The sequence below is a fragment of the Acomys russatus genome, chromosome 1, assembly GCF_903995435.1.
Source record: "Acomys russatus chromosome 1, mAcoRus1.1, whole genome shotgun sequence".
NCBI lineage: Eukaryota > Metazoa > Chordata > Mammalia > Rodentia > Muridae > Acomys > Acomys russatus.
Genome location: NC_067137.1, coordinates 32349591 through 32376024, shown reverse-complemented (window position 1 = coordinate 32376024; position 26434 = coordinate 32349591). Strand labels below are relative to the sequence as shown.

General features: G+C 43.2%; 1 protein-coding gene across 1 annotated transcript in view; it reads right to left on the bottom strand.

Moving 5' to 3' along the window:
- Positions 1 to 245: 245 nt before the first annotated feature.
- Positions 246 to 26434, bottom strand: part of Cyria (CYFIP related Rac1 interactor A) — a 61773-nt gene continuing 35584 nt past the window's right edge. The window contains exons 3-11 of the mRNA XM_051143446.1: positions 14418 to 14539; positions 13711 to 13816; positions 10820 to 10956; positions 10284 to 10361; positions 10005 to 10121; positions 9833 to 9912; positions 7701 to 7827; positions 3189 to 3259; positions 246 to 500 (exon numbers count right to left, since the gene is read on the bottom strand). Coding sequence (XP_050999403.1) covers positions 437 to 500; positions 3189 to 3259; positions 7701 to 7827; positions 9833 to 9912; positions 10005 to 10121; positions 10284 to 10361; positions 10820 to 10956; positions 13711 to 13816; positions 14418 to 14539 — 902 coding nt within the window. The 3' untranslated portion in view covers positions 246 to 436. The remainder of the gene's footprint in view (positions 501 to 3188; positions 3260 to 7700; positions 7828 to 9832; positions 9913 to 10004; positions 10122 to 10283; positions 10362 to 10819; positions 10957 to 13710; positions 13817 to 14417; positions 14540 to 26434) is intronic.

Genomic DNA, 26434 nt, shown 5'->3' with positions numbered 1-26434 from the left:
CTGTCTCTCTCTGTCAGGGTAACAAATGTGTCTGTTTCTTGTATCTGAGCCGACACAGGAAATCAAGTACTTTGTGTTTCTATCAACTATATTCCCAGAGAGATAACACATCTAGAATTAAAACAATACCACAAGCTATTAAGAATTTCTGATTGCTACAGGTGTCATTACAGGACTCAACAGCCAATATCGAAGTTTCCAAGTTTGGCCCTTGGAGAAAGGAGTTTCATGTCAGACATCAAAGGTAAGGCTCTCAAGTCAATTTATGCTCTGCTGGGTTGAATCAGCTAGGATACAAATTAAGGTCCATATATTTCAGTGACAAGAAGGAAATGGTTATGTAAATACACAAGTATTAACATCAATCTGTATTAAATTATGTAAACATATACATCTTCTGAGGTCAGCACACAGATCCTCTTCTCCGAGCGGGGCTCTACTGAAGCATCGCTCGAATCTGTTTGGAAGTCGATTCATCATTCAAGTGCTTTGTGGTGAACCTGAACAGAGAAAGAGGATTGGATGTTAGGACTCGCCCAATTGAAATTTGTAAATAAGAAATGTGGGCTCATTTCTTTAGGCAAAGAGCCATGTGTTGGTGTTCACTTCATATACTCCTTGTAAGTTGATGTTTGATTTGACTTTGACTGAACTTTGCTTTGTTGACATTGCCCTCACTCTGAACCCAAATTGGCCTCAAACTCATGGAAATCCTCCTGTCTCACCCTCTATGTTAAAGAGATTATAGGCACACATCACAATGCCAAGCTTCTTAGGCAGCTTTGATATTTGATTTTTCTTGTGTGATGATCGTTAAACCAAGTCCTTAAAAAAAAAAAAAAAGCAAAAACATAAAAAAAAGCTCATCAAATGATCACACAGAAGAGACAAAATTGTTCTAATTTTCAAGGGATAGAGTCCACACCGCTTAATTCAGCATCTTGTCCACTGAAGCTAACAAGGCTGAGCTATACAATTCAATATGTCATTCTAGAACTTAAACATTGATGACTGTCTACTGTAGGGGCTGTGCTTATCACCATTGCCACCACCAGGGGGCACAAATGCAGGTACACAAAACTGCAACCTAAAAAAAAAGTCTCCTCAATACAGGCTGTAAACTTCAAACCCCTACCCAGATCTAGCCAATGGACAGGACATTCTCCACAGTTGAGTGGAGAGTGGGGTCTGACTTTCACACATACTCTGGTGCCTCATATTTGACCACGTCCCCTGGAGGGGGAGACCGGGTGGCACTCAGAGGAAAGACAGCAGGTTACCAAGAAGAGACTTGATACCCTATGAGCATATACAAGGGGAGGAAATCCCCCTCAGGAACAGTCATAGGGGAGGGGAATAAGGGGAAAATGGGAGGGAGGGAAGAATGGGAGTATACAAGGGATGGGATAACCATTGAGATGTAACAAGAATAAATTAATAAAAAATTTAAAAAATTATTTAAAAAAAAAGGAATGTTAAAAAAAAAGAAAAAAGAAAAAAGACCTGCAACAAAACTTGGACCATATGTCAGGTGCTCTGTGTAAGATCCCATTCCAGTCACAAACAACTCTCCAAATGAAGTAAGTGACTTGATTCCACAGGTGAGAAAGCTGAAGGTCAAACTGGCTTGCTCTGAATGGCCCAGCAGATGGTTTTGATTTGTGAACAATCTGTGACTTTTGGCCTGAGCCTATGCCTGGCTACCTCAGAAGCCTCCACTGTTCCCATGTCATCATGTGTCTTCAGGAAATACAAATTCCCACTCTGGGATGGGGCTCATGGCTTGACACAATGCCCTAATCTCCAGGATGTTTTGGCAGCTAGAACGAAACTGGAAGGTTCCAGAAATTCAGAAGCTAAAGTCTTCTTAATGAATATAAAAGGCATGTTTACAGTCCTCTCTGGGGAAAAACCTAGGATTCAGGAGGCTTTTATGGTAATGATATGCATAATCTCAAAGATTTTGGCAACTCAGAAAAGCAGTAACTTCAGTGTCCTGAGAGAGCTAGTTTCTTCATCGATTGAGGGAGGATCACAGAACACCCTTGAGTCTATGGGTTGCAATGGTTGCACCTGACAAGGTGCTAGAGGTCGAGCATTGCATGTAGAAGTGAGCTCTGCCTCATCACTCTTCAGCTTACCCATGTTTACTGCAGGCATTACACTGCATAGAACCGAGGGGACTGAAAGGCTAAGACAGTAGAGTCCATAAGTCTTCCTGATTGAGATCCTCCAGAAGGGTGGTTTGTGCAGTTCAGCAAATTCTTTTGGATGTAGCGCAGCTAAAAATAACCCTCCCCTCCCTGAAGTGGATTAAGCAAATGTATCCTTGGGAAAAGTGAAAGATGCCTAAGGGGTGGAAACAAGCTACAGCTGGCGGAATGTTCAGGCATCCAGCAGTAAATAACAGGTTCTGGCAGCTGCTTGTGGGAGTCCTTTTGGGAAGCTGGGACCAAGCAAACAGAAGCAAACACACACACACACACACACACACACACACACACACACACACACACACACACACACACACACACACACACATGCACGAGATGCTTGAGCTTCCAGGCCAGTGATTTAACTTATTTGGCCTGCAACCTCAGGGCCTGGAAACTCCCCTCCACATTGGCAGGGTTGGGAGCCCTTGGTGAAGAGAGACATGAGAACTGGACACTTTCCTTTTCAGGAGACCCCACTACTCACAGAATGTCATGGACAAGAATCACACCTAAGATCCAGGGAGCCACCAACACCCGGGTATAGGTCTTAATTTGGCCCTTTACAATTGGACATTGAAAAGTTATTTGAGCTCACATAGTCAGGTGTGGTAGCTCACACCTTTAATTCCAACACTCAGGAGGCAGAGACAGGTGGATCCCTGAGTTCAAGGCCAGCCAGGACTACAGAGCCAAGTTCCAGCACAGACAGGGCTACAAGAGAAACCCTGCCTTGAAAACCAAAACCCTAAAAAAAACCCCAACTCCTCCCAAAAAAAGTTACCTCAATTTCTCCCATCTATAGGAAGTGAATAAAATTGGTGCTGACCTCCTGGTGTAGCTAGGAAGATGAATGATGTTAAAACAAGTGAAGGGTTAAGCCTGATGCTCAGTCTTTGGGCCCCCAGCCACATCCACATCTGCATGGTTTCAAAGGGCACCCGCTCTATCAGCCTACCCCAGAGACAGGCTCACCTGAGAGCATTCAGCAGGCCTTCCACACTGTCTGGGGCCTGTTCCTTCAACACCTTTATGCAGCCTTTCATCTGGAAGAAGAAAGTACAGGACTTTGTTACTGCATTGGTAATTCTGTCCATGGTGACATCTGTCCATACTAACAGCTCTCTGTAGCAGTGGCACATGGAGACTATATACAAATGCCTCTACTCTCTCAGGATGGTACACCGTTCCTCCAGGCTCCTCAGGAGTTCTTTATGATTGCCTATGTCTAATGAATGTCTATTGATTTTCATCCTGTACCACAAGTGTATATCTCACTGACTTTGGGGGAGAAACATTTGCCTTATACTCTGGAGCCCAGCCCAGGAGTAGAAATCGCTCTCCTTGGTTCCAGGTTGGGAGTCCCTAAGTGTTTTACACACTCAGTAACTGAATGTTTCTTCTGCTAAGAATGCTTTTCCTTTTTGAGCTGTTGACTTTCACACTCTTACTATTTTGTAAGGTCTCAAGTTCACCAGCCCCCAGGTGTGTGTGTGTGTGTGTGTGTGTGTGTGTGTGTGTGTGTGTGTGTGTGTACAGGCACCTGTGTGTTGCACACATGTGCAGGTCAGAGCACAAGCTCAGCTGTCATTCCTAAGGTACTCTCCACTTATTTTTGAGACAGGGTCTCTTTGGCCTGCAGCTTGCTGAGCTAGGGTGGGCTAGCTGATGAGCAAGCTGCAGGGATCTGTCCATCTCTTCTGTCCCAGGGCTGGGAATGCAAACACACCAAAAGCATATGGCTTTTATTTTTCTGGAGACAACTCATTGCTAATGCTTGCTAGGTCAACACTATACAGACTGAGCTATCATCATGGCCCCTAGGATCCTAGCATCCATACCAGAGATAGTCATGACCACTGATTTGTGATCCTAATATGGCTTTGTATCCATTAGATAACTCAGGATAGACTAGCCCCCAAGTGAATAATTTGTCTCTCTCATAGACCAGTAACTCCTAGAAGTGCAGGCCTGTGTCTTACCTGTCTCTCAGAAGACTGGTAAAGGGCAATTATAACGAATATGAACATTATAGAGGCCAAAAGCCTAGTTTTTAATCCATGCTACTTTGTATGACCATGAGATTCTATACATTTCTAAGTTTTCTGGGGCCTTGGAATTAAAGTTATCTAATTCTGCCATGAAAATTAAAATTTACATAGATCCAGTAAATTTTATGCATATCCTGTAGTGTTTTACTTATGCTTTGGAAAAGCAAAGATCTTTCTATAAAAAGCCAATCACTTATTTTAATCTTACACATTCACACAGTGTGCAGGCATCTGATGAGTTTGGTTATAGCAAACAGCTACTTACAGAGCACTACTTTCTCAGCACCTCCTATGGTCAAACTTCTAATATGCAAAAGTTCTATGGTAATAGTGTGATAGACCCAGCCAGTTGCTGAAAGTAGCCAGGACTGGGAAGTATTTGGAGGTCACAGAAAAATGAATGCCACAGTCAACTACACATGTCTATCAAAGATACAAGTTTGGAGAGAGGCTACAAATATGCAAGTTATGTGCCACCCTAGGTTTATGATGGCATCAGGCCTGGAGATGCAGAGAATTTGGCCCTCTTCCATTACAGCTGAGGGTCTACTGGGAGAAGAAAGCCAGGTAGCTCATTATCACAGTGTGCTAAGTGTACATGTGACGACATCCCAAGGGCCAGTGAGAGCATAGATGAAGAAGGAGGTGGATGTGCAGTGGGCACTCTTGAGGAGTTTCTAGTTCTTTTTCAGGATGATTAAAACCGTGGGTGTGAAGAACAAGAAACCGGCAGAAATGCATTCAGGGCCAGAGCCAGTGTGGGGTTTAGCGACACAGTAGGAATTTGGAGGCTTTTCCTGGTAGAAAATACTCTTGGCAGGTGTTAAGCATTGTATAAATATAGTATATGAGTATAGGAAAGGACCAGAAGAAACAAAGACAAGAAGACAAGGACGAGTAGATATGACAGTGGGGGTGGCAGTGAGCTGAAACACAGGGGGCAAGGATGGACGGTCAGTCCCTAGTAACTTATGAGCATAAGGAAGGGGGACACAGACAATTCCCAGCATCTGAGAGTGATGGGTTTTCTTCTAGCTTAGATTCTCAATGAGAGAATGGGCCAATATCTGATATAGGGTTTACCAGGGACCTGTAGTTGGGGATGGCCATGTTTCATGTATCCATAACGAGCGTGGTCTGGAATTGTGGGCAAGGTCTTGGATGGGGATAGACGTTAAGGTGGGAGTCTGTATGGAGCTACTTCCTAAGATTCTGTGGGAATTGCTTGAGAACACTGCTTCATCCCCACACATCTTCCCTTCTACCAAGATTGCTGCCTGATCTCATCTTTTCGTGTCTTAGTGATTTTGCTCTGACTCTCCCGTCCCTCTATCCATCTGAAAAAAGTCCTTGATGGATGACCTCAACTACCCCTTCCTATACCATTGCCTCTAGACAGACTGTTCTCTCCTTCAACTAGTTTCTAGCACTTTCTGCATGTCTTTTCTGCAAACCAGACCACGCCCTTTGTGTGTGCACACAGCACCTCTTCCACGGCCTCACAGTTGATCCTAATGTCCTCAGGACTTATCAGGCCAGAGCCTATAACTGCTGGTTTAGAAACAAAGTGGTATCCGGAATAACAAACCCACCTCAGATATATCTGGTGTTTAATAAGCTTAAAACTTTCTCAGAGGCACATGCACAGTTCACCATTAACCAGCCTTTCTTAATCTGCATTTATCAATAGGCTCAAATAATTCCCAGGAAAATCAACATATTCTCTGCTTGAGAACAGATTCAGTAAATAGCATAGACAGCTAAGCTTTTTATGAATTAGGGTGAGAAGGTCTGTGCAGACAGCTGAGTGGGTAAGAAAACTTGCTGTACACACACGAAGAACATGAAGACTTGAATCCAAATCCCCACAAACCACACACAAAGGTCATTTCTGGTTGCATGTACCCATGACCCCCAGAACTTCTGGGTGGAGATAGGTGGGTACCAGGAGATGACAGACCAGCCGGTCTAATCAAATGCACAAGCTTTGGGTTCAGTGAGAGACCCTGTCTCCCAGGAATAGCATGAAAAGTGACAGCCCAGAAATCCTTACATCCTCCCCTGATCTTTGTAGGTGTGTGCATCAGCATACAAATCCACAAACATATGTGAACACACACATGCACAAAATCACAAAGAGAAGATGAAGAGCACAAAGGCCTCATTTTGCCCAATATTTTTAGTTGGTGACTCTGTGGCAAGGTAATCAATGGCTATGGTAATCAATGGCTATGGTAAACTAAGATGCCCTAGGAGTTCTTCGTAGTTACATGTGCTCAGTCTGTAGCACAAAGGCTTTAAGCCCCCACAATGAATACAATCAACTTCTTTGTTGTAAGGTCTTCACCACATACACTTATTGCAAGTGAAATATATGTTGAATTAGTGCACAGAGCAGGATTCTGATTTGCTAGGCACATCCACCCATCAAAACACAAAGAGCTGTATTCATTTCTCTCTGCTTCCTAAATATGAATAGATTGGACCGGGCTACCTCCAGCTCCTGCTGCCAACCCACCATGATGGTCTGTGCCCTGAACTGTGAGCCAAAAGAAACTCTTCTGTAAGTTTTTTTTTTTTCAGGGTATTTAATCACATCAATAGAAAAAGTAATGAATTAATACAGTGTTATAGGTAAATGCTGGCTTAAAGCATAGTGTCGTATTCTGCAGTCAAAAGGAGAGCAACTGCAGAGATCATGTGCTTCCAAAGGTCTCTGCATATGCATTCTAGCTTTCTTTCCCTCCTTCCCTCACACTTATGCATTGAATAGAAGCTCCGCGGGGGCATCTGTTGGATATCAGACACAATATCCCAGACATTAGGTGCACTGAGCATGGCCTCTATCCTTTTAAAAAGCTGGAGGCTGTGGGAATGTTACAAAAAGCAAACTATTAAATGATCTGAGGACCAGAGGAGAAGGAAGGCTTTACTTATGTGGGGCACAGGAAATGTGTTCCAGAATGAGCTACATCTTCCTGGAAGAAATCCACCAATAGGAAGAGGAGGTAGTGGAGAGACTCGTGGGTATTGCAATATGAAAAGGCAGGACAATTGGTGGGGCAGCAGGCAAGGTATGATCAAAGAGAAAACTGGCAGGCCATGTGGTCCTTGACCATCATGCCTTGCAATGCAGAAACTCCAAACTCTACAGCACAGAGACAGTACAAAAGGTGCACAGACAGGGAACCTGGGATAGACACAAGGGAGGTGTGAAGGGTGGGTCATCTCTGCTCAATAGGAAGCTGGATGTCTCTTCTTAATCACATGAGAGTGGACTACTTGCTTTGAAGATATATGCCAAGCATCTACAAGACTGGGAATCTTGGAGAGTTCTTTCTCAGTGAGGGACGGAGGCCAGAGGAAGAGAAGCACGGTCTACCTGCTGGCATTCATGGGACTGTATGTGGAAAGTGCAGTGCATGAGTATTCTTACATCGATCTTGGATGTCTTGCAGAAAGCTCCCACGGGGTGCACGTGGTCATAGAGGATGATGACCCCTACCATCACCCTCATGCAGAACATCAGTGTCTCCTCACTTGTAAACCTGCTCCTGTACTCCCTAAAAGAGAAGACACAGCCACAGCATCACTTCCCTGTTGGAACACAAGCATTCTGAGATCCACAACTGGCTATGCCTCCACCCCTCAGCCCCCCACCCCCACCCTGGAGAGCTCATCCAGGACCTGCAACAACCAGGTTAATATGCTCTTGAAAAGACCCAAGATGATAATTTGCCTTGAATCCATCGTACGAGCAATTCAGTGCAAAAATAAGGTAAATTAGAGGGCAGTAAATTCCCTTCTCTGCTTCCTTTCAGCAGCTAGCTCACCATGTACATCAACTCCTGCCCATCAGTCTTGAATATTTTATAGCCAGCCCCTCTGGCTGTCCAAGATTATAGAGAATAATGGGTTCATTACAGAGAAAGAGACTCAGCCTCATTTCTACACAGCTCTCTTGTCTCCAGCTGGAATCTCCTCCTTTGTTAAGAAACAGGCTGCGGATGAACTTGGATTGGCAGATATCTCAAAGAAATTATGTACCTGGGAGTTATTTGCGGAGTTTAAATTTTGCTCACTTGCCTTGATAGGGGCCCCGATGATTGCAATAATTTAGGCCAATGCTGGAGATGCTTTTAGCATCAATTTTATTATGAATTGGCCCCACAATGCAGGAAATTACTATTTCTGTCGTGAGATAAAGCTTAGCTTTGATATGAAGGAAATATTTGAAATTAATATCCTTTTATGGGGCAGGAGAGATGGCTCACTGGGTGAAGCACTTGCTGCACAAGAAAGAGGAACCAAGTTTGGACCCTCAGTGCCCATATAGATGTGAGACAGGCATGTGGTGGTTGTGCTGGCGTCTCTTCTGTCAACTTTACAGAAGCCAGAATCGGTGGAGAAGAGAAAGCCTCAACTGAGAAAACGCCCCCAGAAGACTGGGCTGTAGGTAAGCCTGCAGGGGCACTATCTTTATTAGTGATTGATGCAAGAGGGCTCAGCCCACTGTGGTGTCATCCCCGGCCTGGTAGCCCTGGGTTCTATAAAAAACTAGTCTGGGCAAGGCTTGGGGAGCAAACCAGTAAGCAGCACCCTTCCATGGCCTCCGCATCAGCTCACGTCTCCATGTTCCAACTTTGCTTGAGTTCCTGTCCTGACTTCCTCCAACAGTGGACTACCATGTGGAAATGTGAGCCAAATAAACCCTTTCCTCCTCAACTTGCTTTTTGGTCATGGTGTTTCATCACAGCAAGTAACCCTGATGAAGACAGTGGCCCACCTGCAATCCCAATTCTTAGAAATCAGAGACAGGGCATGCTTGCAGCAAGCTGACTAGCCAGCTTGAGTTCAAATGAAAGACACATGAATACCACGCACATATATACACAGCAAACATATAAATGGATTAAAAACATTTTTTTTTTAAATTTGAAAACAGCTCTTATATGGTGCTTGTGACACTTTGGTCTCCTAAACACTTTAGAGAGCAGATGGAATTATGGGAACTTTAATGGAGGCAGAGTACAAGGAAGGTCCAGAGAAGCTGGGCTATTCATTCATAGTCATAGTGAGGAGCCCAGACTGAGTCCAAGCCCAACCTGTGACTGTGTGCTTCATCCTTAATGACCTCAGCCATCTTTTACAGTGAACATTTGGCAACCAGTTTAGGAACAAAGAAACAGAAAGTGAAGAGAGTTGGGTGGGGATTACTTTTGCAATAGTCTTATCATTGCTATTCTCGGTTCTAGATCTCTACAGTATGTTGGTAATAATACCAACACATCTAGCCCATCTTTCCATTTCTTTGCAAGTCTTATAGCATCAGACAAGCGGTAAAAACTTGCTGAGGTCAATCAACCTTCAGGGCCTCAGCTTTTTCAGTTCTGAAATGGATATACACCATTGACATGGACCACCCTTGAGTTACTTATGAAACAAGCAAATACTGTACATGGAAACTTTAACATGACATCTGAAAGAGGACATGTCACCGTCATCACATCTGAACAGGTCCAAGCTGGGTGAACACTTAGCCACGCTCACACCTCTGGTGTCACTTACGGTGTCTCCAGCATGACTTTGCAGACACTTGTCATGGTACTGAGGCAGTCTGTGGTATTCTCTATTGGCAGAGTTTTATTCTAAATGGAGAGACACAGATGTACATTAGCCCTACTAGCAGCATGCAGGCAAGGTGATGAAACGGCACTCTGTGCTGCTCAGCTGCACTTACTTCTGAGACAAAGTGCATTGTGGCGTTGCTAAGAGTCTTCAGCATGGGTGTGGCCTCCGCATAGAAGAGGGACATTCGGTTGGCCATCTCATTGTTAACTTCGTTCTCAATGTCTAGCTGATGGAAACAAGAGAAGACACAGTTTTAAAAAGCAAGTCACCATCTCCACAAACAAGTTACCGGCAAGGACTCCGCCTCTTCTCTGTGCCCTGCCACAGGCAGAAGTCACAGCAGCCACAGAAAGATTGCGGCCCCAGCCGGGGAGGTGCAGGTACTCACGTGCATGTTGTTGATGCGGTTGCGGCTTATTGTTCTTCTGTAGTAACTAAAGTCATTCTGAATAGCTGGGTTCCTCATCTAATCCAGAAGAGAAGAAAGAAGGTGAGTTCCCAGAAACAGGTGAGGGAGCAACATCAGGAGCTCAGACACGAGAGCTTAGAAATATGGCAGGATTCTCTTTGTCATCCAAGTGCTGGAGCAACAGTTAAAAATAAGAGGCTATAATTCCAGTGTTCTGAATTATGTCCTGTTCTTACTATGGCCTGTATTTCAGGGGAAACATGTTTCCCAGTGAGAAAAAGGCACTTAATAAGGGTTTTCTCTCCACTCACTTGACAGATTGCAAATTTCCACATGTAAGGAAAGCATCCCCTCAGATTACTCTAACCACACCGAATGCAAATATTCACCTCATTATAAGCCTCCTTGGGGAAGATGGTACATCTTACTCTCCCACCCCCACTCCACAGCCATGGCAGAATAGCTATAAAGCGGCGGTACCCAGTTCAATTTTCACAGCACGTGTGTGGCCTGACCTTCAGCTCATCAAATCGAAGGGTAAAATGTAAGATTTCTGCAAATTCCTTTGCCAGGGCTTGCTCCCGTTCCAAGTGTTGGGTTGGTGTATAGGGCGGACATGTCAGAGACTCCAATAAACTCTGAAGCGCTTTTTCTGGAAGCCAAAAGGGAGAGAGAGAGAGAGAGAGCGATGGAAAGATATAGCAGGTGGACCAACAGGCATCCTTTAGATACATGGCACTGAGCTCAAGTTGATGTTCTTGGAGGCAACCTGCATGGCTAGTCCCTTTCATGTGTTTCCCAAGCTCAGGTCACTTAGTAACCTCAATCCCTGAGCCTTTTAGAAAACCACAACTATATGGAACTTGTGAGAGCCACTAACGATGCAGGGTGAGATGAGTGGGGTAAGGAGAAGGCACCGTCAGTAAAATGTCTGCTGTGCAAACTGGAGTACCTACTTTCTACCTGTAGCACCCACAGAAATTCCCCAGGTATTGGGGTAGAGGCGTGCAACTCTAGCTTTGGAGTTGGGCTCATGCCCAACAGAAACAGAAGAGTCAGAGCTTTATGGAGCCAGGCAGTTTAGCTAGTCAGTCAGCAACAGAAGAAGACACCAACATGGGTTAACTCACTTGTTTCACATGGTGGGAATTCTAGATCTCTAGTGTGCTTCTGTTTCTACACTTGCTGTTTCTACCCCCCCCCCACAAGGATATTTCTCTATAAATCTACCACCATAGTTACCTTAGTTATTGTTTTTACAATAATATCATCCCTTCCATTTGTCTATTTCTTCTAATCATTCTCCACCCTTTTGTTTCATATGTGTGTGTGTGTGTGTGTGTGTGCGCGTGCATGTGTATGTGTGTGTGTGTGTGTGTGTATATATATATATGTATATATATATATATATATATATATATTTTTTTTTTTTTTTTTAACAGCAGAGACATTTAACTAGTCTTCTATGCCAGGGGTTGATAACGTAAGACCCATAGGCCAAATCTGGCCCACTGCTTGTTTTTATAAATAAAGTTCTATTTAAAAGGTGGATATGCCCATCCTTCCTTGTATAGATTAGGGCTATGTTGGTGTTGGTACTATGATGGTAAAATTGAGTTATTAAAAAGCTAGGACAGCTCACAAGACACAAATATTTACTGTTTAGCACATAACAGGAAAAGCTGACATCGCTGTCTCTTTGTAGTCCTGCTATCTCTTTAGCCTCTTTATAGGGAATGCCTCTAAACTCTCCTGGGCATCCCTAACAGTGCGAACACACTGTCTTCAGAGGCAGCAGGGTGTACCATAGCCTGCTTTGATGGATGCGTCTTTTTCTTCCTGTTGAAGTAGAACTCAGCGCCTTTGAATTTCAGACCACCATATCCAGATGCATACAGAGGAAACAGGGAACTCAATTTTCTTCCGTCTGAGAGTTTGAGGTAGCCTTCTTTGCATATGGTATCTGTTCACATTGCCTCTTAGCTTGTCTCAACATTGAGTCTTCTTAATATCACAGTCCTGATACTAACTTTGGTTTTCCTCTTTAAATGTAGCACTCGCCTTAGTGGCAGATTAAAGCAGAAGCTGCTGACTACCTTTCTCATTCCAGATATACAATATTAACAAATGAAGTCCCAAGTACTCGCAATGGATCTAGTCTGTCAACTTCATTGGCTTCCAACCCAGCTTCTGCAGAGTCATGCTACTCACGGTTTTGCTTTAATTTTTAAAGCTAAAGTAAAAATGCTAAGTCTATTTTCTTACATTTCACATTCAGTTAATCAAGTTTTGTTGGTTGTTATTAAGAACTGGGACCAGTAGACCGGAGCCTAGCATCATCATCATCAGAGGCTTCGTCCACCAACTGATGGGAGCAGATACAGAGACCCACAGCCAAGCACTAGGCAGAGCTTGGGGAACACTGGGAAAGAGGGGCGGAAGGATTGTGGGATCCAGAGGAGTCAAGGACACCATGAGAACACAGCCCACAAAATCAACTAGGAAGGGCTCATAAGGGCTCACTGAGACTGAAGTCACAATCACAGAGTCTGCATGGGTCTGACCTAGGTCCTCGGCATATATGTTATGGTCATGTAGCTGGGTAGGTGTTCTTGTGGGGCTCCCAACAGCAACACTGTGGGTGTCTCTGACACTCTTGCCTGCTCTTGGGACCCTTTGTTTCCTACTGGGTTGCCTTGTCCAACACTGACATGAGGGTTTGTGTACCTAGTCTTATTATAACTCGATATACTGTGTACGCTTAATATCTCTGGCAGGCCTGCTCTTTTCTGTAGAAAACTGAAGGAGGAACGGATCTGGGATGGAGTGGGGGAAACTTTGGTTGCAATATAATGTACGAGAGAAGAATAAGTTAAAACAACAACCGAGACTGGGCTGAAACGATGGCTCAGCTGTTAAGAGTACTTTGCGGAGGACAGGACTTGGTTCCTAGCACCCTCATGGCAGCTCATGACCATCTGTACCTCCAGTTCCGATGAATCTGACACCTCCTTCTGGCCTCTCAAATTTCTTCTATGCAAATGGTACACTTAAACTCACACAGGCACACACGCACATACATAGCAATAATAAATAAAATATTTGAGGAATGAGGTCAGTAAGCTTTTAAGAACTGGATGCAGATGAACACAGTGACAAAGTGTCAAGAAACCAGGAGCCACCAGAGACTCTCAGTGTGTCAATCAGTACCTTTCAGAGTAAAAAGCACATGGTAGATGAAAAGAAACAAGAAAGATGGCAGTGGCTGGTGAATGTCCTCACAGCATATAATGGCACTGGATAATTGTGGGATATTTCCCAATGTGTAGAGCTGTTCCTTCTACCCTTTCAAGTGGCACAGGAAGAAGTTCCATGAGGGACATGAAAACTGTAAGTGAGCCCTCACCAAGCCGGATGGAAAATTCGTAAAATCTCTTCAGCCTCACGACCAGAGGGCAAACCGCATTCCATGCCTTCTCCTGAAGTTGAATGTCATTGGGATTTTGAATTGCCTACAGGAAAAAAAGGGGTGGAGGTGAGTGTTCTGTTTAAGAAAAGTAATAAGCCCACACCAAAGTACCCTAAATGACTTAGTTTTTAAAAATGCAACCCCGGTGTGCTTTCAGAACTAGAACCACCTCAGTTGACAGTGATTATCTGGACAGTTCCCTCAAAGAACTCATTCTCAAAGGCAGTTTCCACATCTGAGCATAAAGCTAATGGGTCCCAGGTAGACCTTGACTCATCTCACTTGCTGCTGTGTTCTTGGGAAGAAAATACATTGGAAAAGGAAGATACTTAGGTCTCTCCATGAGCACTTGATTCATCTAAAAACTACTCATTATAAAGAGTAGAGGCTGCAGCTATTGTGCCTTTTCCACAATAAACATTCCATTCTTGCAAGTCTGTAATAATTTCTATACTTAGGTGACCTTGAAGTAGAAAAGCCACATCTTAATGGACTATTTCAGTAGCATCCTGACAGTAGTGTGTTCTGATGAGGATAGTGGCAGAGGCAGGGTAATTTTCCTCTGTGTGTGTGTGTGTATCTGTGTGTAAGATTTCTCTTTCTCCTCACATGGTTTAGTCAGTTCAATATGATCATTGACTCACATCTCGGATCTCTGGTCCTGCCCCTTTGTAAGCCTGCAGGTCGGTGAGGATGCTCTCGGAGTCTTGGAGGACAGCACCGATCTGGTTCCATATCTCTCGTTCTCCTTCTGTGGGCTGAGCATCTAAGTGATAGAGAAACCAAGAAAAACAGAGGCTGGTGTTTACAAACAGCTCTCAAAGGCCATAAACAATCAGGTCGACCAGCTAAACAGCCCTGTCGCTTCCTGCAGCTTTGGAATTTACTCTCTAACTTTACACGCTGTGAGGAAAGGAAAAGGAACACAACTTCTGTCCATGACTTAATTCAAAGTACCCAACAATTGTTTTGTACACATTAAACCTAGTATGGTTAAATCATGCTAAGTGTTCATTTGTTAATTTATTTTTATAAGATGCTTTTTGTGTATACCTCATGTGTACATTGGGTAATAGGAAGAGTAACATTGTTTTGGGGGGCCAACTTCATTTTGATGCCCTTTTTATTGTGTTTTTTCTTCCCTAAAACTATAACTTTCATTGTGGTTAAAATACATAATATAAAAGGTACACCTTTAAATGTAGCGAGAGTGTTACTGGGGCAGTTGGGAATCTGCGCCCCACCATGTAGCTCCATTGCTCTCTTGATCTTGAAAAGCCAAAACAATGTATAGGGTGTGCTTCTTAACAGGATTAACCACAGGACATTTCCATTACTGGAAACCTGTACACTTGAGTATAGATGAAGAAAACTCCCCTTTTATAAATATTTCTTTTATTTTTATATTTGTATATTTTATTTATATTTATACACTTTATATTATATTATGTTATATGTACTTACATATATATTTATATACACAAATTAACTTTAAAGCTCATATACTTTGGGACTGGTGTGATGATTTAGCAAGTAAAGGCACATGCTGCCCAAGCCTAATGACCTGAATTTGATCCCTGGGACCGGCAGAGAGGAAGAAGAGAACCAATTCCTGAAAGTTGTCCTCTGACCTCCACATGTGTGTCATGGCACACCCTCTGCAAAATAAATGAATGTAATAAACATAAGAAACACTTGGGTGATTAACCCCTGAGGGCATGGCACCAGCACATCATTTCAGAACACTGAAATACAGAAAACATGGAGACATCCCAATATACGTACATGTCCTGTCTAAGACCTAAGAAATGAGCAGAGTCTCCTGGGCATTTACCAGTGCATGGCAACACTCTAGAAAAGAAAGTCCACAGGAGTAGGAGGGACAAGTGTAGAAGAAGACAGAGGTCAACAGTGGTAGATAGGATGTGTGCACAAGAGTTTCCTAGCAAGGACACCCAGGGAGTCCATGGTCAAAACACCTATTCTGTTTATCTTTAGTCTTGACTGTGTTGCACACAGACATGTGTGATGTATCTTGGCTCACATAAATGAAGGCAGCGTTCTGATAGCCACAAAGTGCTGTCTGAACTCACCAGCCAGTTCTCACTCTCTGGCATCTCTGGAGCCTGTGCAGGTTCTTACCCCCTAGAAGCATTTCAAGGAGGCTGTGGGAAGAGGCTGACAGGTGAGAAATATGGGCTTTCACTGCCCTCAAAATTGCTATGAATGAATAAAGCCAGTTTCTGTAAAAACAATGTCACTGCTCAGGGAGAGAGGAACAGACATCTGTGTCATGTAACCTTGTTTCCAGGTATTTAAATCCTGAGAGATACGATGCTGTCAGCAGATTTCACTAACAGAGTGAGAAGGACAGAGTTGTACGAAGTCTGACACGGCCCAGACCCAACCCTGATTTTACTTAATCTTTCCACAATATAAAGGGCAGAGGCTCCAAATGTGTGATGTATACTAGTCACTAGTGGGACTCTGGAGTGTCACAGACAGATCCACAGCACAGGTGACAGTAAAGCAAGCACTGGCTGAATGTGTAAGCAGACTGAGCACCAGGGGAGAGCTGATGGCCAAATAAGGCCAGATAAGCTACAGCCAAACTCCCAAAGAATGATGCCCACAGCCTGTTGAGTTTCGGATTAGTTTATCCACCGGGCCCTGCCAAAGTCAAAGAAACCAGTGGTTTCTTTGGAAACTTAAAAAAAGAAAAGAAAATCCATAGACTAGGAAGGAGCTATTTAGAAAGAACAAGGAGCTTAATGGGAGTGGCGGGAAATAAGAAAGGATAATGGTGGTGAGTCTGCTCATAATACACTGTGGACAGGTGTGAAGCTGGCACATTGAAAGGAGAAGTAACAGCTAAAAATAAGACATAAAATCATAAGCCCTCATGGGGTTTCTAGACCCTGGAAAATCGTTTTCTAGAAATGATACAATGCCATTTAGGCAATGAAGAGGTACTGGGCTCATGCAGGTTAGGACATGATGAATGTGGTTGGAAGGAGTTGGAGAAGTCAGGTGTGGAGAGTGGCAGCAGAGGTGGCAGAAGGGAGGAGGTGCCTCCACAAAAAGGGAACTGGGTAGCCAAAGGCCTGATAGCTGGATGAAGCACAGCTGGGCCAGGAGGGGGAAGGAGATGTCAGAAGAGAGATCAGAGGCTGACTCAGAAACCAAGGAGGAAAACATAACTGATTATGCCTCTGTCATGGAATCCTTTGTTTCACACAAACAATGGCTACATGTCATCAGGTCTGTCTGCTGTTTCTCACAATTTGAATCACTTCATATGTTATCCTTTCCTGCTTCTTCTCTAAGATTTCCTTAAAGCAATATGGAATTATAAAGAGGAGCCTGTGCATCCATGGACCAGGAGGCCTGTCCCTGCAGAGTACACTTCCACGGAACAAATCTAAGGAACAGCTGGAAGTTTCTGAACTGAAAAAGCAGCAGGGAGGACAACACAAGAGAAAACAAAACAAAAACAAACAAACAAAAAAGCAAAAAGCCTACAAAGCAAGTAAAAATGAGGTATTCAGGAGCTGGAGAGATGGCCTAGTGGTTCAGAGCACTGGCTGCTCTTCCAGAGGATCTGGCTTTGATTCCCAGCAACCACACAGTGGCTAACTATCATCTGTAACTCTAGCTCCCTGGGATCTGATGCCCTCTTTGGTTTCCTTGGGCACCACACATACATGGGACACACATGCAATCAGAACACCATTGCACATGAAATTAAAGTACAACAACAAATTACAGAAAAGCAAGCACCCAACAAAACAACAACAATAACAACAAAACCCCAAGAAGCACTCACTTATTCAAATCCAGGAACCCACTGTGTGTAAGGCAGAAAATTTTAAGATGAGGTATTTAGACAAGGGACAAACAGAAAAGGGTCTGTGTCCAAGATTCTAAGGAGAAGATGTGTGGGATCTCCTCTGTCATATGGTCCCACCCTAACAAGTCACCAAGGGACAGTGTCATATGAAATAGAATTGAAACTAACTGGGCTATCAGAGAACAGATAAAATCCAAAAAGCATCCTGTTGTTAATCACTGAAAACAAACGGAGAGAACTTTCACATAGCTCGGGAGAAAATAGAGGAATGCCTTAAGTGCTTTCAAAATAAACATCCTATAGAATAGCCTTAAAGTGGTACTGCAGCTGGAGACAGCCAGCTCCTGTCTCCATAGCAGGTGAAGTGACACTTTCTTATATAAACTGACACAGACATTCTTGTGACCACAAAGAGTTTGCATGAGTGGCTTAGGGGAGGCGGTGGTCCCTTCTACTCCACAGGAAGTAGACTTGGGGTGCTAGGTGAAAGCTTTCTACCTGACACAGCTGCCCTCCTGGCAGCTAGAGGATGTGTAAAACAGGACCAGTGCCCAGTCTTCTTTGAGAAACTGTTCCCTTTGGCAGCTGTCCTGGGGGCCCATTAGGAATGTTTGTATAGTCCTGTTTAGGGGGTGGGGTGCAGAAAACTTGCTCCCTCTTTCATTAGGGCTTAGAGGTGTGTTGGCTCATGTTTTTTTGTTTTTTTTTCCCCATAATTTCTTAGTCTCAGGGGATATCTGATTATTTTCACCTTCCCTGTCATGGAATTGAAGTCATTTCCTCTCCTAGCCACAATTAGGTCCCTCATACCAGCATACAGGCCACCATGCTTTCTGGGCCAGAATGTGGAATATTCTCAAGAAACTCAATTCACTGGTGGGGCCAGCTTCCCAGGTACAGAGAAACAGTTGAGAGAACTCTAGTCTCAGGAGTGTCCAAACTTTTGACATTGAACATGTTGTTGTCACCTACAAAGGGGTGGAGGAGGCACACTTATGGTTATCCTGGGATGTGCGTGGACCATGGCTATGTGTTGGATGTGCCTTTTCTAGTGTCTGTCTCAGTATGCAAGTGGGGAAAGGACTGTGTCACTCCTAAGCGACCTCTAACATCATCTCAAATCCTTATGGAATCCCATGATTCATCCCACGTTTATCTCACAGGAAAAAAAGAAAAGAAAAGAAAAGAAAAGGTCAGAACTAATTAATGAGAATCTTATCCAATAGTAATAGGACTCTGGACATATTTGTTTCATTTGATTGCATATTTCCAATGCCTGGTTAGTATATAGTACATGCTTATGGAAAATGTTCTGAATAGTTGCATGAGAGGATGATTCATATGTTTTTACATGTTTTAGGATGATCTTTTTGGCAGAGTCTCGTGCGTTTCAGGCTAGTCTTGAACTCACTATGTATCTAATAATTGCTTTGAATTTCTGATCATTCTACTTCTGCCTCCCAAGTGCCACAATTACAGGTGTGCAGCACATACCTGCTAATGCTGAGGATGGAACGCAGGACTCCAAGAACACTAGGCAAGCACTGTGCAGACTGAGCTACACCCCCAGCGCGGTCTCGGGATGGCTTTCTGTTTGTCTCTGAGTTCTGAGCTTTTGGTTATAGGGTCTGCACACTTATCTTCAGCACTCTTATTATCACATCTAATGGAGATACTCAAAAAGCATGAGGGAGACTGGTGACTCAGTGGTGGAATGTGGGTCCTAAGAAGCAGTGTAATAAATAAAGGTTCTGGTCCCCCCAGATTCTGTCCTGTCTCCTCTCCACAAATAGCTCACACACTGTCTCATGCCTGCATTTAAGACATCCATAGTCACCTGTGACCAAATTGATTCTGTTCCATCAGCACTTGCGTTTAAATCTCCCCCTGCTCTGAGCCTCAGGGTGGCTGGCACACTACTGGGCATTTGTTCTATCTGAGAGAATGAAAAGCTGCCAATGTCTCCCCTTCCGGTCCTGTGATTGCCTCTACCTTGCTTTCTGGGACAACTCTATGAGAGGACGTGGCTACTCTTCCGGCACGTCCATATTCAGACTCAACTGTTGACAGATTTTAAAAGTTTATTGAGTTTGCAGATGTCACGAAGTGACATGTTGTAAGGGACCCTGAAAGAATTAGTGGTTGGAAAAGGTTACTGTGTTTAATCTTCCAGCAACCTTGAGAGCATTTGCTAAGTGAACTACAATTCTGAACTCTTTGCTTTTCTATTTTTAACACAGAAGCTTGAACTTTTATGAAGGGATACACCACATATGTATTTATCACATTGACATACACATTCATAACAGACATACACATGTATACCCGTACACATATGTTTACATGTACACACATTAATATACACATCCACACACACACACAAGCACATATACACATTCACACCACCACTCATGATGGCAATGGGTCCTTATTTCCAATTGTAGCCAATGAATTCTTTGGTGATGTTTCCTCGAAGACTCACATTCTGAACTTCTAAGCACCTTCCATTACTTCAGTGAATTGAGAAGAATGGCTACATGCAGTGAGTGCGCATCCTGTCTGACGGTGGGGCTGTTAAAGTCCTTGTGATTTACACAGGCAATTTCAGAAACCAATACTCCTTGGAGGTCTGGAGCACCTGTATCCTAGTCATTATCCAGGTGATGATTTAAGGCTCATTTTGGACTCGATGCTGTGGAAAGTGTGACAACACATCATACATACTGTGACTTGACACACCCACTTTTGTTGTCAAGAACTCACTAAATTGCATGCGCCTACAATTTTTAATAGATGAAACACCACTTATCAGTTAAGATGAAGGATGTTAATTTTGCTCACAGGCAGGGAATACACTGACCTCTCCTCCTTCAGCTTGTAATTACCAGTGATGGTGCTTGTTAAGTGCCAATGCTTTGGGTGTCACTAGAGGCTAGGTAGAAGATATCCCTGTGGAGGACTCTGATTTTTTTTTTCAAAGCAAGCAGAATGCTTGGCATTCCTCCGTGCTAATGGGGGAAGAAAGGAGTTACCTTTGTTTGTCAGAAAGATTTTCAGTAAAGCTACCACAGGGAACAACAGCGGGCCTCAAACTACAAAGAGGCTGTCAAATCAAAGGCTTAATCTCTATAAGTCAGCCAAGGCCTCACCTTTTCCCCACAGCCTACTTAGGCCTGGAAGGACAGTATGACAGAGAAGTGAGTTAACCTAGAATAATCTAAGGAGAAGATACAATTTATGAGACATCTTAGGTCTTGAAGGCAGCCTTGGCATTTCATCATGACGATGTATGACTGTCTCGGTGCCCCAGTGACTGCTCGGTAAACACAGCAGCGAGGAACCGCAGAAGGGATTCGCCTAAGCCATAAATTAAACCCACGGCCCCTCTTCCCACCCACTTCCTTATTCTCGCAACCCTTCCTGTCTTCCGAATAAACTAATAGACATAAATAATTGCCTGGTGTTAACTCTGAGGGATGTAAAGTGGTAATAATCTATAGCAAGATACTGTTTACGGAAGCAGCATGAAATTGCAAAAGGCCATTGGAAAATGTAAGTGAGACCAGGCTGACACATTTGTTTGGACAGGACATTAGTCATCACACACCAGAGCCCAGAGATCTTTCCATGGAACAATCACAGCAGGGACTGGGTGGGTAAAGGATAGTGAGTGAAGGCATGTCTACTTTGCCACACTGGGATCCCTAGGTGGAGGTGATACGCTAAAGGGTATAGTTTTGAGATCAAATCCCATACCAACTTAACACTCATTGAATACTGCCCTCAGGGCAAGCCAGCCAACCTCTCTAAGCTCTAGATTAGATCTTGGGCCAAGAAAGGGAAGTTAATAATAGCCTTATGTGTTTCCTACCTGAAGGGAGGTAAGGGGGGGATTTGGAGAAGGTTAAAGGTCATAGAAAGCTGGAGTGCTAGAATATTATGGAATTTTAAATCCTCTCTCTCTCTCTCTCTCTCTCTCTCTCTCTCTCTCTCTCTCTCTCTCTCTCTCTCTCTCTCGGTGTGTTATAGGCACATATGTCCAGGGGCCAGAGGATAACCTCAGGTGTCAGTCCTTATTTCCAACTTGTTTGAGGGAGGGTCCCTTGCACACCCCTGTGTACACAGGCTGGCTGGCCCATGAGCTTGCAGGGCTTCCCGTGTCTCTCCTTCCCACCTCGAGGGGACAATCACTGAGTTATAGACGTGCATATCCAGCTTTGCATGGTCCAAATCTGGGTCCTCACACGTGCACAACAAAGACTTCAGCCCCCGAACCACCCCTCCAGCCCCTGGTAGAGCATCTGTGTCAATGAGTGTTAGTGTGAGATCTGTAAACTGCTTTGCAGGTTTATTCTGTTTTTATTTTTCTGTCCTTTGTCAAGTAAGCATACTAGAAAAAGACATGTGATCATCTTATTAGAAAAAGAAACATTTCTCCCTCTTGGCGATTCTCCAACCTCCTCTGAGCCACTTTAGCAGATGAAATAATGACAGACACCAGGTGGAAAAAGAGATCGCTTATGGCAGGAAGAGGACCTGAGTCCTTAAAGAGATCCTAGATGAGAGACTAGCCTGATACGAACCATTGTTGTCTAGAATAGACCAAAGGCTTTTATAAGTCCATCGAGAGGGTGATTTTTATAGAGTTCTTATAATCACTCCCTACACACCACTATTATCCCAGAATTAACTTTTGAGAGATGAATTTGTCTCATAAGAACACATTTTAAAGAAATTTATCTTTAATTATTAACTATATGTGTCTGTGTGTCTGCATGCGTATGTGCACTTGTGTGCAGGTGCCCTTGGGGGACAGAGGCATTGGTTTCCTCTGGAGGGGAATTATAGGAAGTTGTAAGCCAGCCAGTGTGGGTGCGGGCAATTGAACATGGTCTTCCATAAGAAGAATATGGGGTGAGGGCTCTGTGAACAGAGTATGTGTTCTTCACTGCAGATCACTGCAGATCCATTTCTCCAGCTTCCCGCCCTCCCTACTCTCTACTAAGGAATACTTCTTTAGACTAATTTAGGATCTGTTTTTCTGGCTAGTACAGTATTTGATCTCTATTTGGGAGGTATGCAATTCCCATACTATTGTCTCTGCTCTGCTCATATCTTATTTCCCAATGAAATAAAAGACGCCTTCAAGAAGGGCTCAAGTCCTTCTAGGACTCTCGTAGTAATATGCCACATTTTATCTTTTCAGGTCTCTTTGCCCCCAGCAAGTATTCATGTTCATAGCTGCAGTCTCCTTAAAAATGGGAGGATGCTTTGCATATGGTCACTCAATTAGTGTCCACCAAAACCAATGAAATTATGCTCAACAAGATGGCAGACACAGGAAGAGACAACAATCTAAGACATGGTTTTCCATAAATCTTCATCTCCAGAGAGTGAACACTAGTGAAGAGGATGCTACACAACAGCAGCAGAAACCTACATTCTTCAGTGGCTGATAGGGTGTCACATAATGCCTGAAACAGCACTACATCACAGATGGCAGCTTCCTGCCTGCCTCTCTGAGCAGACTGCAAGATCTCCAGTCATTTACAGCATGACTAAGAGCCCCTGGTACCCAGAATACCCTTCAAGGTTGCTTGGAGAGCTGGATCATAATAACTATAAGGCAATCATTCTGTTCCCATTTAAAATGAAGGGGGAATGGAAAAGGCAGCATAAATACAAGTACACTGGTGTTCTTGTATCCTGCAATACACAAAATAAGGATGAACCCTGAAGATGTTATATTCATTGATGTAAACTAGTTACAAAAAGATGCACACTGTGTGATCTCACCTATGTGATGTACAGGAAAATATCAAGTAACAGATGCAATGTGGAGTAGCATCAGGGGCACAGGGTCAGGGGCAACTGGCTAGTTAGCAGAGCTGAAGCTTCAGTTAAGCAAAATGAGTAAGTTCTAGATGCAGGGTGCAATGATTTGGCCAGTTAACAGCAATGTGTTATACAACTGAAGATCTGATCTGATGATAGAACTCATGGTAGAACAGAAAATACCAAAGAATTAAAAATAATTAAAACTTTATTTGTGAATCAATTTCAATCTTTATTAGTAAAAAAGCCTGTTAGTTTTCATTTTGAGACAATAGAGGAAACCTCACTGTGTGCTAACTATATATTCAATGACACAAAAGAACATTAATTTTATTGTGTAGAAATCTAGTTCTGTAATGAATTCTCATATTATTATGAAAACAAATAAAAATCATAAAAATATTACCTTTTTTTTCTAACAAAGAGAACAAGTCATATAGTATACGAGGCAAGCCTTTGAGATTTTTATTGTAGGAGCTGGGGCTGTGTGTGGAGTGAAAAGTAACACAACTACCCTAGGCAATGAGGGAAGGAGGCAAGAAAAGGAAGCTTCCACAAATGTAGGTAGGAAGAAAATAATGGAAATATTCACATTTAAACCATGCACAGACACTGGCCCAGAAGCCAACAAGCTCTAGGAGTTCATGACAGAATTGAAATTTGGTGTCAACTTGTCAGCATGGTACCATGAACCCAATGCTGACGAGAAAAATTGAGAGCAGGAAACAAAACATAAGAAGACGCCGTGGCCATGGAGCACTGGGCCTAGCTGGAGGCATAGCAAAGAGCTCAGGTTTTAAATACTCCCACACTCTGGGTCCTGTGAGTGTCTGAAGCAGTGGCCATCCATAGGAGCCTATGGAATCATGGGAGTCAAGAGATGTGGCCTCTGAACCACAGTCAAGCCAGAGTTTTTATAGGAAGCAACATGGGGGAAATGGAGCTGACTCAAGCGAGTCAGGTAACAACCATCTACGAAACACCACTGGAACAGCTGGTCTCCCTGTCTCTATGTACAGATCTGACTATGCTAACTCTCTTTACACGTGGAGTCTGTATGTGGTCTTTGTCATGGCTTCTTTCACTTAGCTCAATGGTTTCAAGGTTTGTCAATAATGCCGAATGTTTCAGTAATTTATATTTCTTATTGATTAATAAAATTCCACGGAATGTATATGCCATATTTTACTTGCCTCTTTATTGGTTCATGAGCATTTGGGTTTTACTTCTGAGCTATTATGAATAATGTCACACATGGCAGTCAAATACATGTTTTATGCGTATGTTTTCATTTTATTGGGAATATACAAGAAGAGTCTGATCATATGATAACTTGAAACTTAACCTATGAACACTTCAGAATATCTCTCAAAACAGATATATCATTTTCCTTCCCCACTTGCCTGAGAGTTTTAATTTCTTCATTATTTCACTAGCACTATTATCATCTCCATTTTGATGACACGCACCCTAGTGGGTATTTGCTCATGGTAGTTGTCCACCTTGCATTTCTCTCCTAGTTGATGATAATGAATATTGATTTTTCATGGATAGTTGCTAATCTTTGTTGTAGAAATGCCTGCTCACATCTCAGAGCAATCTTTGATAGATGACACTGTTTACCGGTAGACAAAAACTTCCTTCCAGGTGAGTTGCTTTTGAATAGTTTAAGATAATAATAATTATTAATAATTTGATTAATACAATTAATTGATACCTATTATCATTATTATAATGATGATTATGATGATGATGATTAGTTGTTGTTGTTGTTGTTGTTGTGTATTCTTCAAGACAGAGTTTTATTGTTAACTTAGACTGTTCCTAAACTTACTATATAAAGTCACAAATTGTCTCAAACTCACAACATTCCTTCATCTATTTCTTGAGTTCTAAGATCACAATTTTGTAATGGCCTAAGTGGTACCACAATCATGAAACCCTGTAAGCTACTTGAACTTCTACTGTGTTGGAGAATATCACTCAAAACGTAAAAGGTCACTTTCTGTAGCTCCCCTGGCATCACATACCATGGTGGGTAACGGGATGCATTAGTTAAAGGTGGTTACCAATCTGGTTGAATATCAGAAGCAGCCAGAACCATGGGGTAAGCAGATCCTTATAGACTAGACCACTGAGTCAGATTTTTGGGGGGTGAAGCTTAGCTACCTTTATAAAAAGGAGTTCATTAGATGCGTCTAATCACCCCAGTGTGGGAACTCCTGCAGCCACAGCGGATGCCTGCTGTCCACTTTGGGGGCCATTGTGGAGGCTCTGAATGAGCAATCTGCAGTAGACAGGGCTTCAGCCATACTTCTTGCACAATGTCCTTCAAACTATCACTCACTGAAATGGCATTCCTTGGTCTCCCCCACCACAGCCCTGCCTCCTGGCTGTCAAGGAGGAAACGGAGGTACAGTGAGGAGGCTGAGAGTGAGAGAAGGAAAAAAAAAAAAGCAAAAGGATGAAAGATGCAATGAAAAAGGGTGTTAAGGGTCTGTGGATAAAATATGAGCATAAAGTATAGAACTCGCTGCAAAGGTCAACAGGAATTTAAATCCGATCTTTGCCACCGAGGAACCCAAGGACACATGTAGCTAATTTTGTAGTATGTTTTGACCCAGCTTAATTATATCTATTTGACCCAGTTCAATTATATCCCATCACTGACTTCAAAAGGAATAGTCAACACTAAAAGCAGACGTGCTAAATTCATTTAAGCTGTTACTACAGGCTACTCAGCCTTCCTTCCTCTCTCTACGCCTCACTCCTTAACTCTCCACCACCCGGCCTCTGGTTAGAAAGCAAGGAATCACAAATGTTCTTTCCCAGGGTGCCTGGTGACACCTGACTGCTGAGCGAGCATCTCCCATTTTCATTGGTCTTTTCCTCGATCACTGTGTGTCTATATTTGGACTCATTTGCACTCTCTGTCTTCTCCTCACTGCTTAGATTTGACCTGCTCTGTCCATCTTT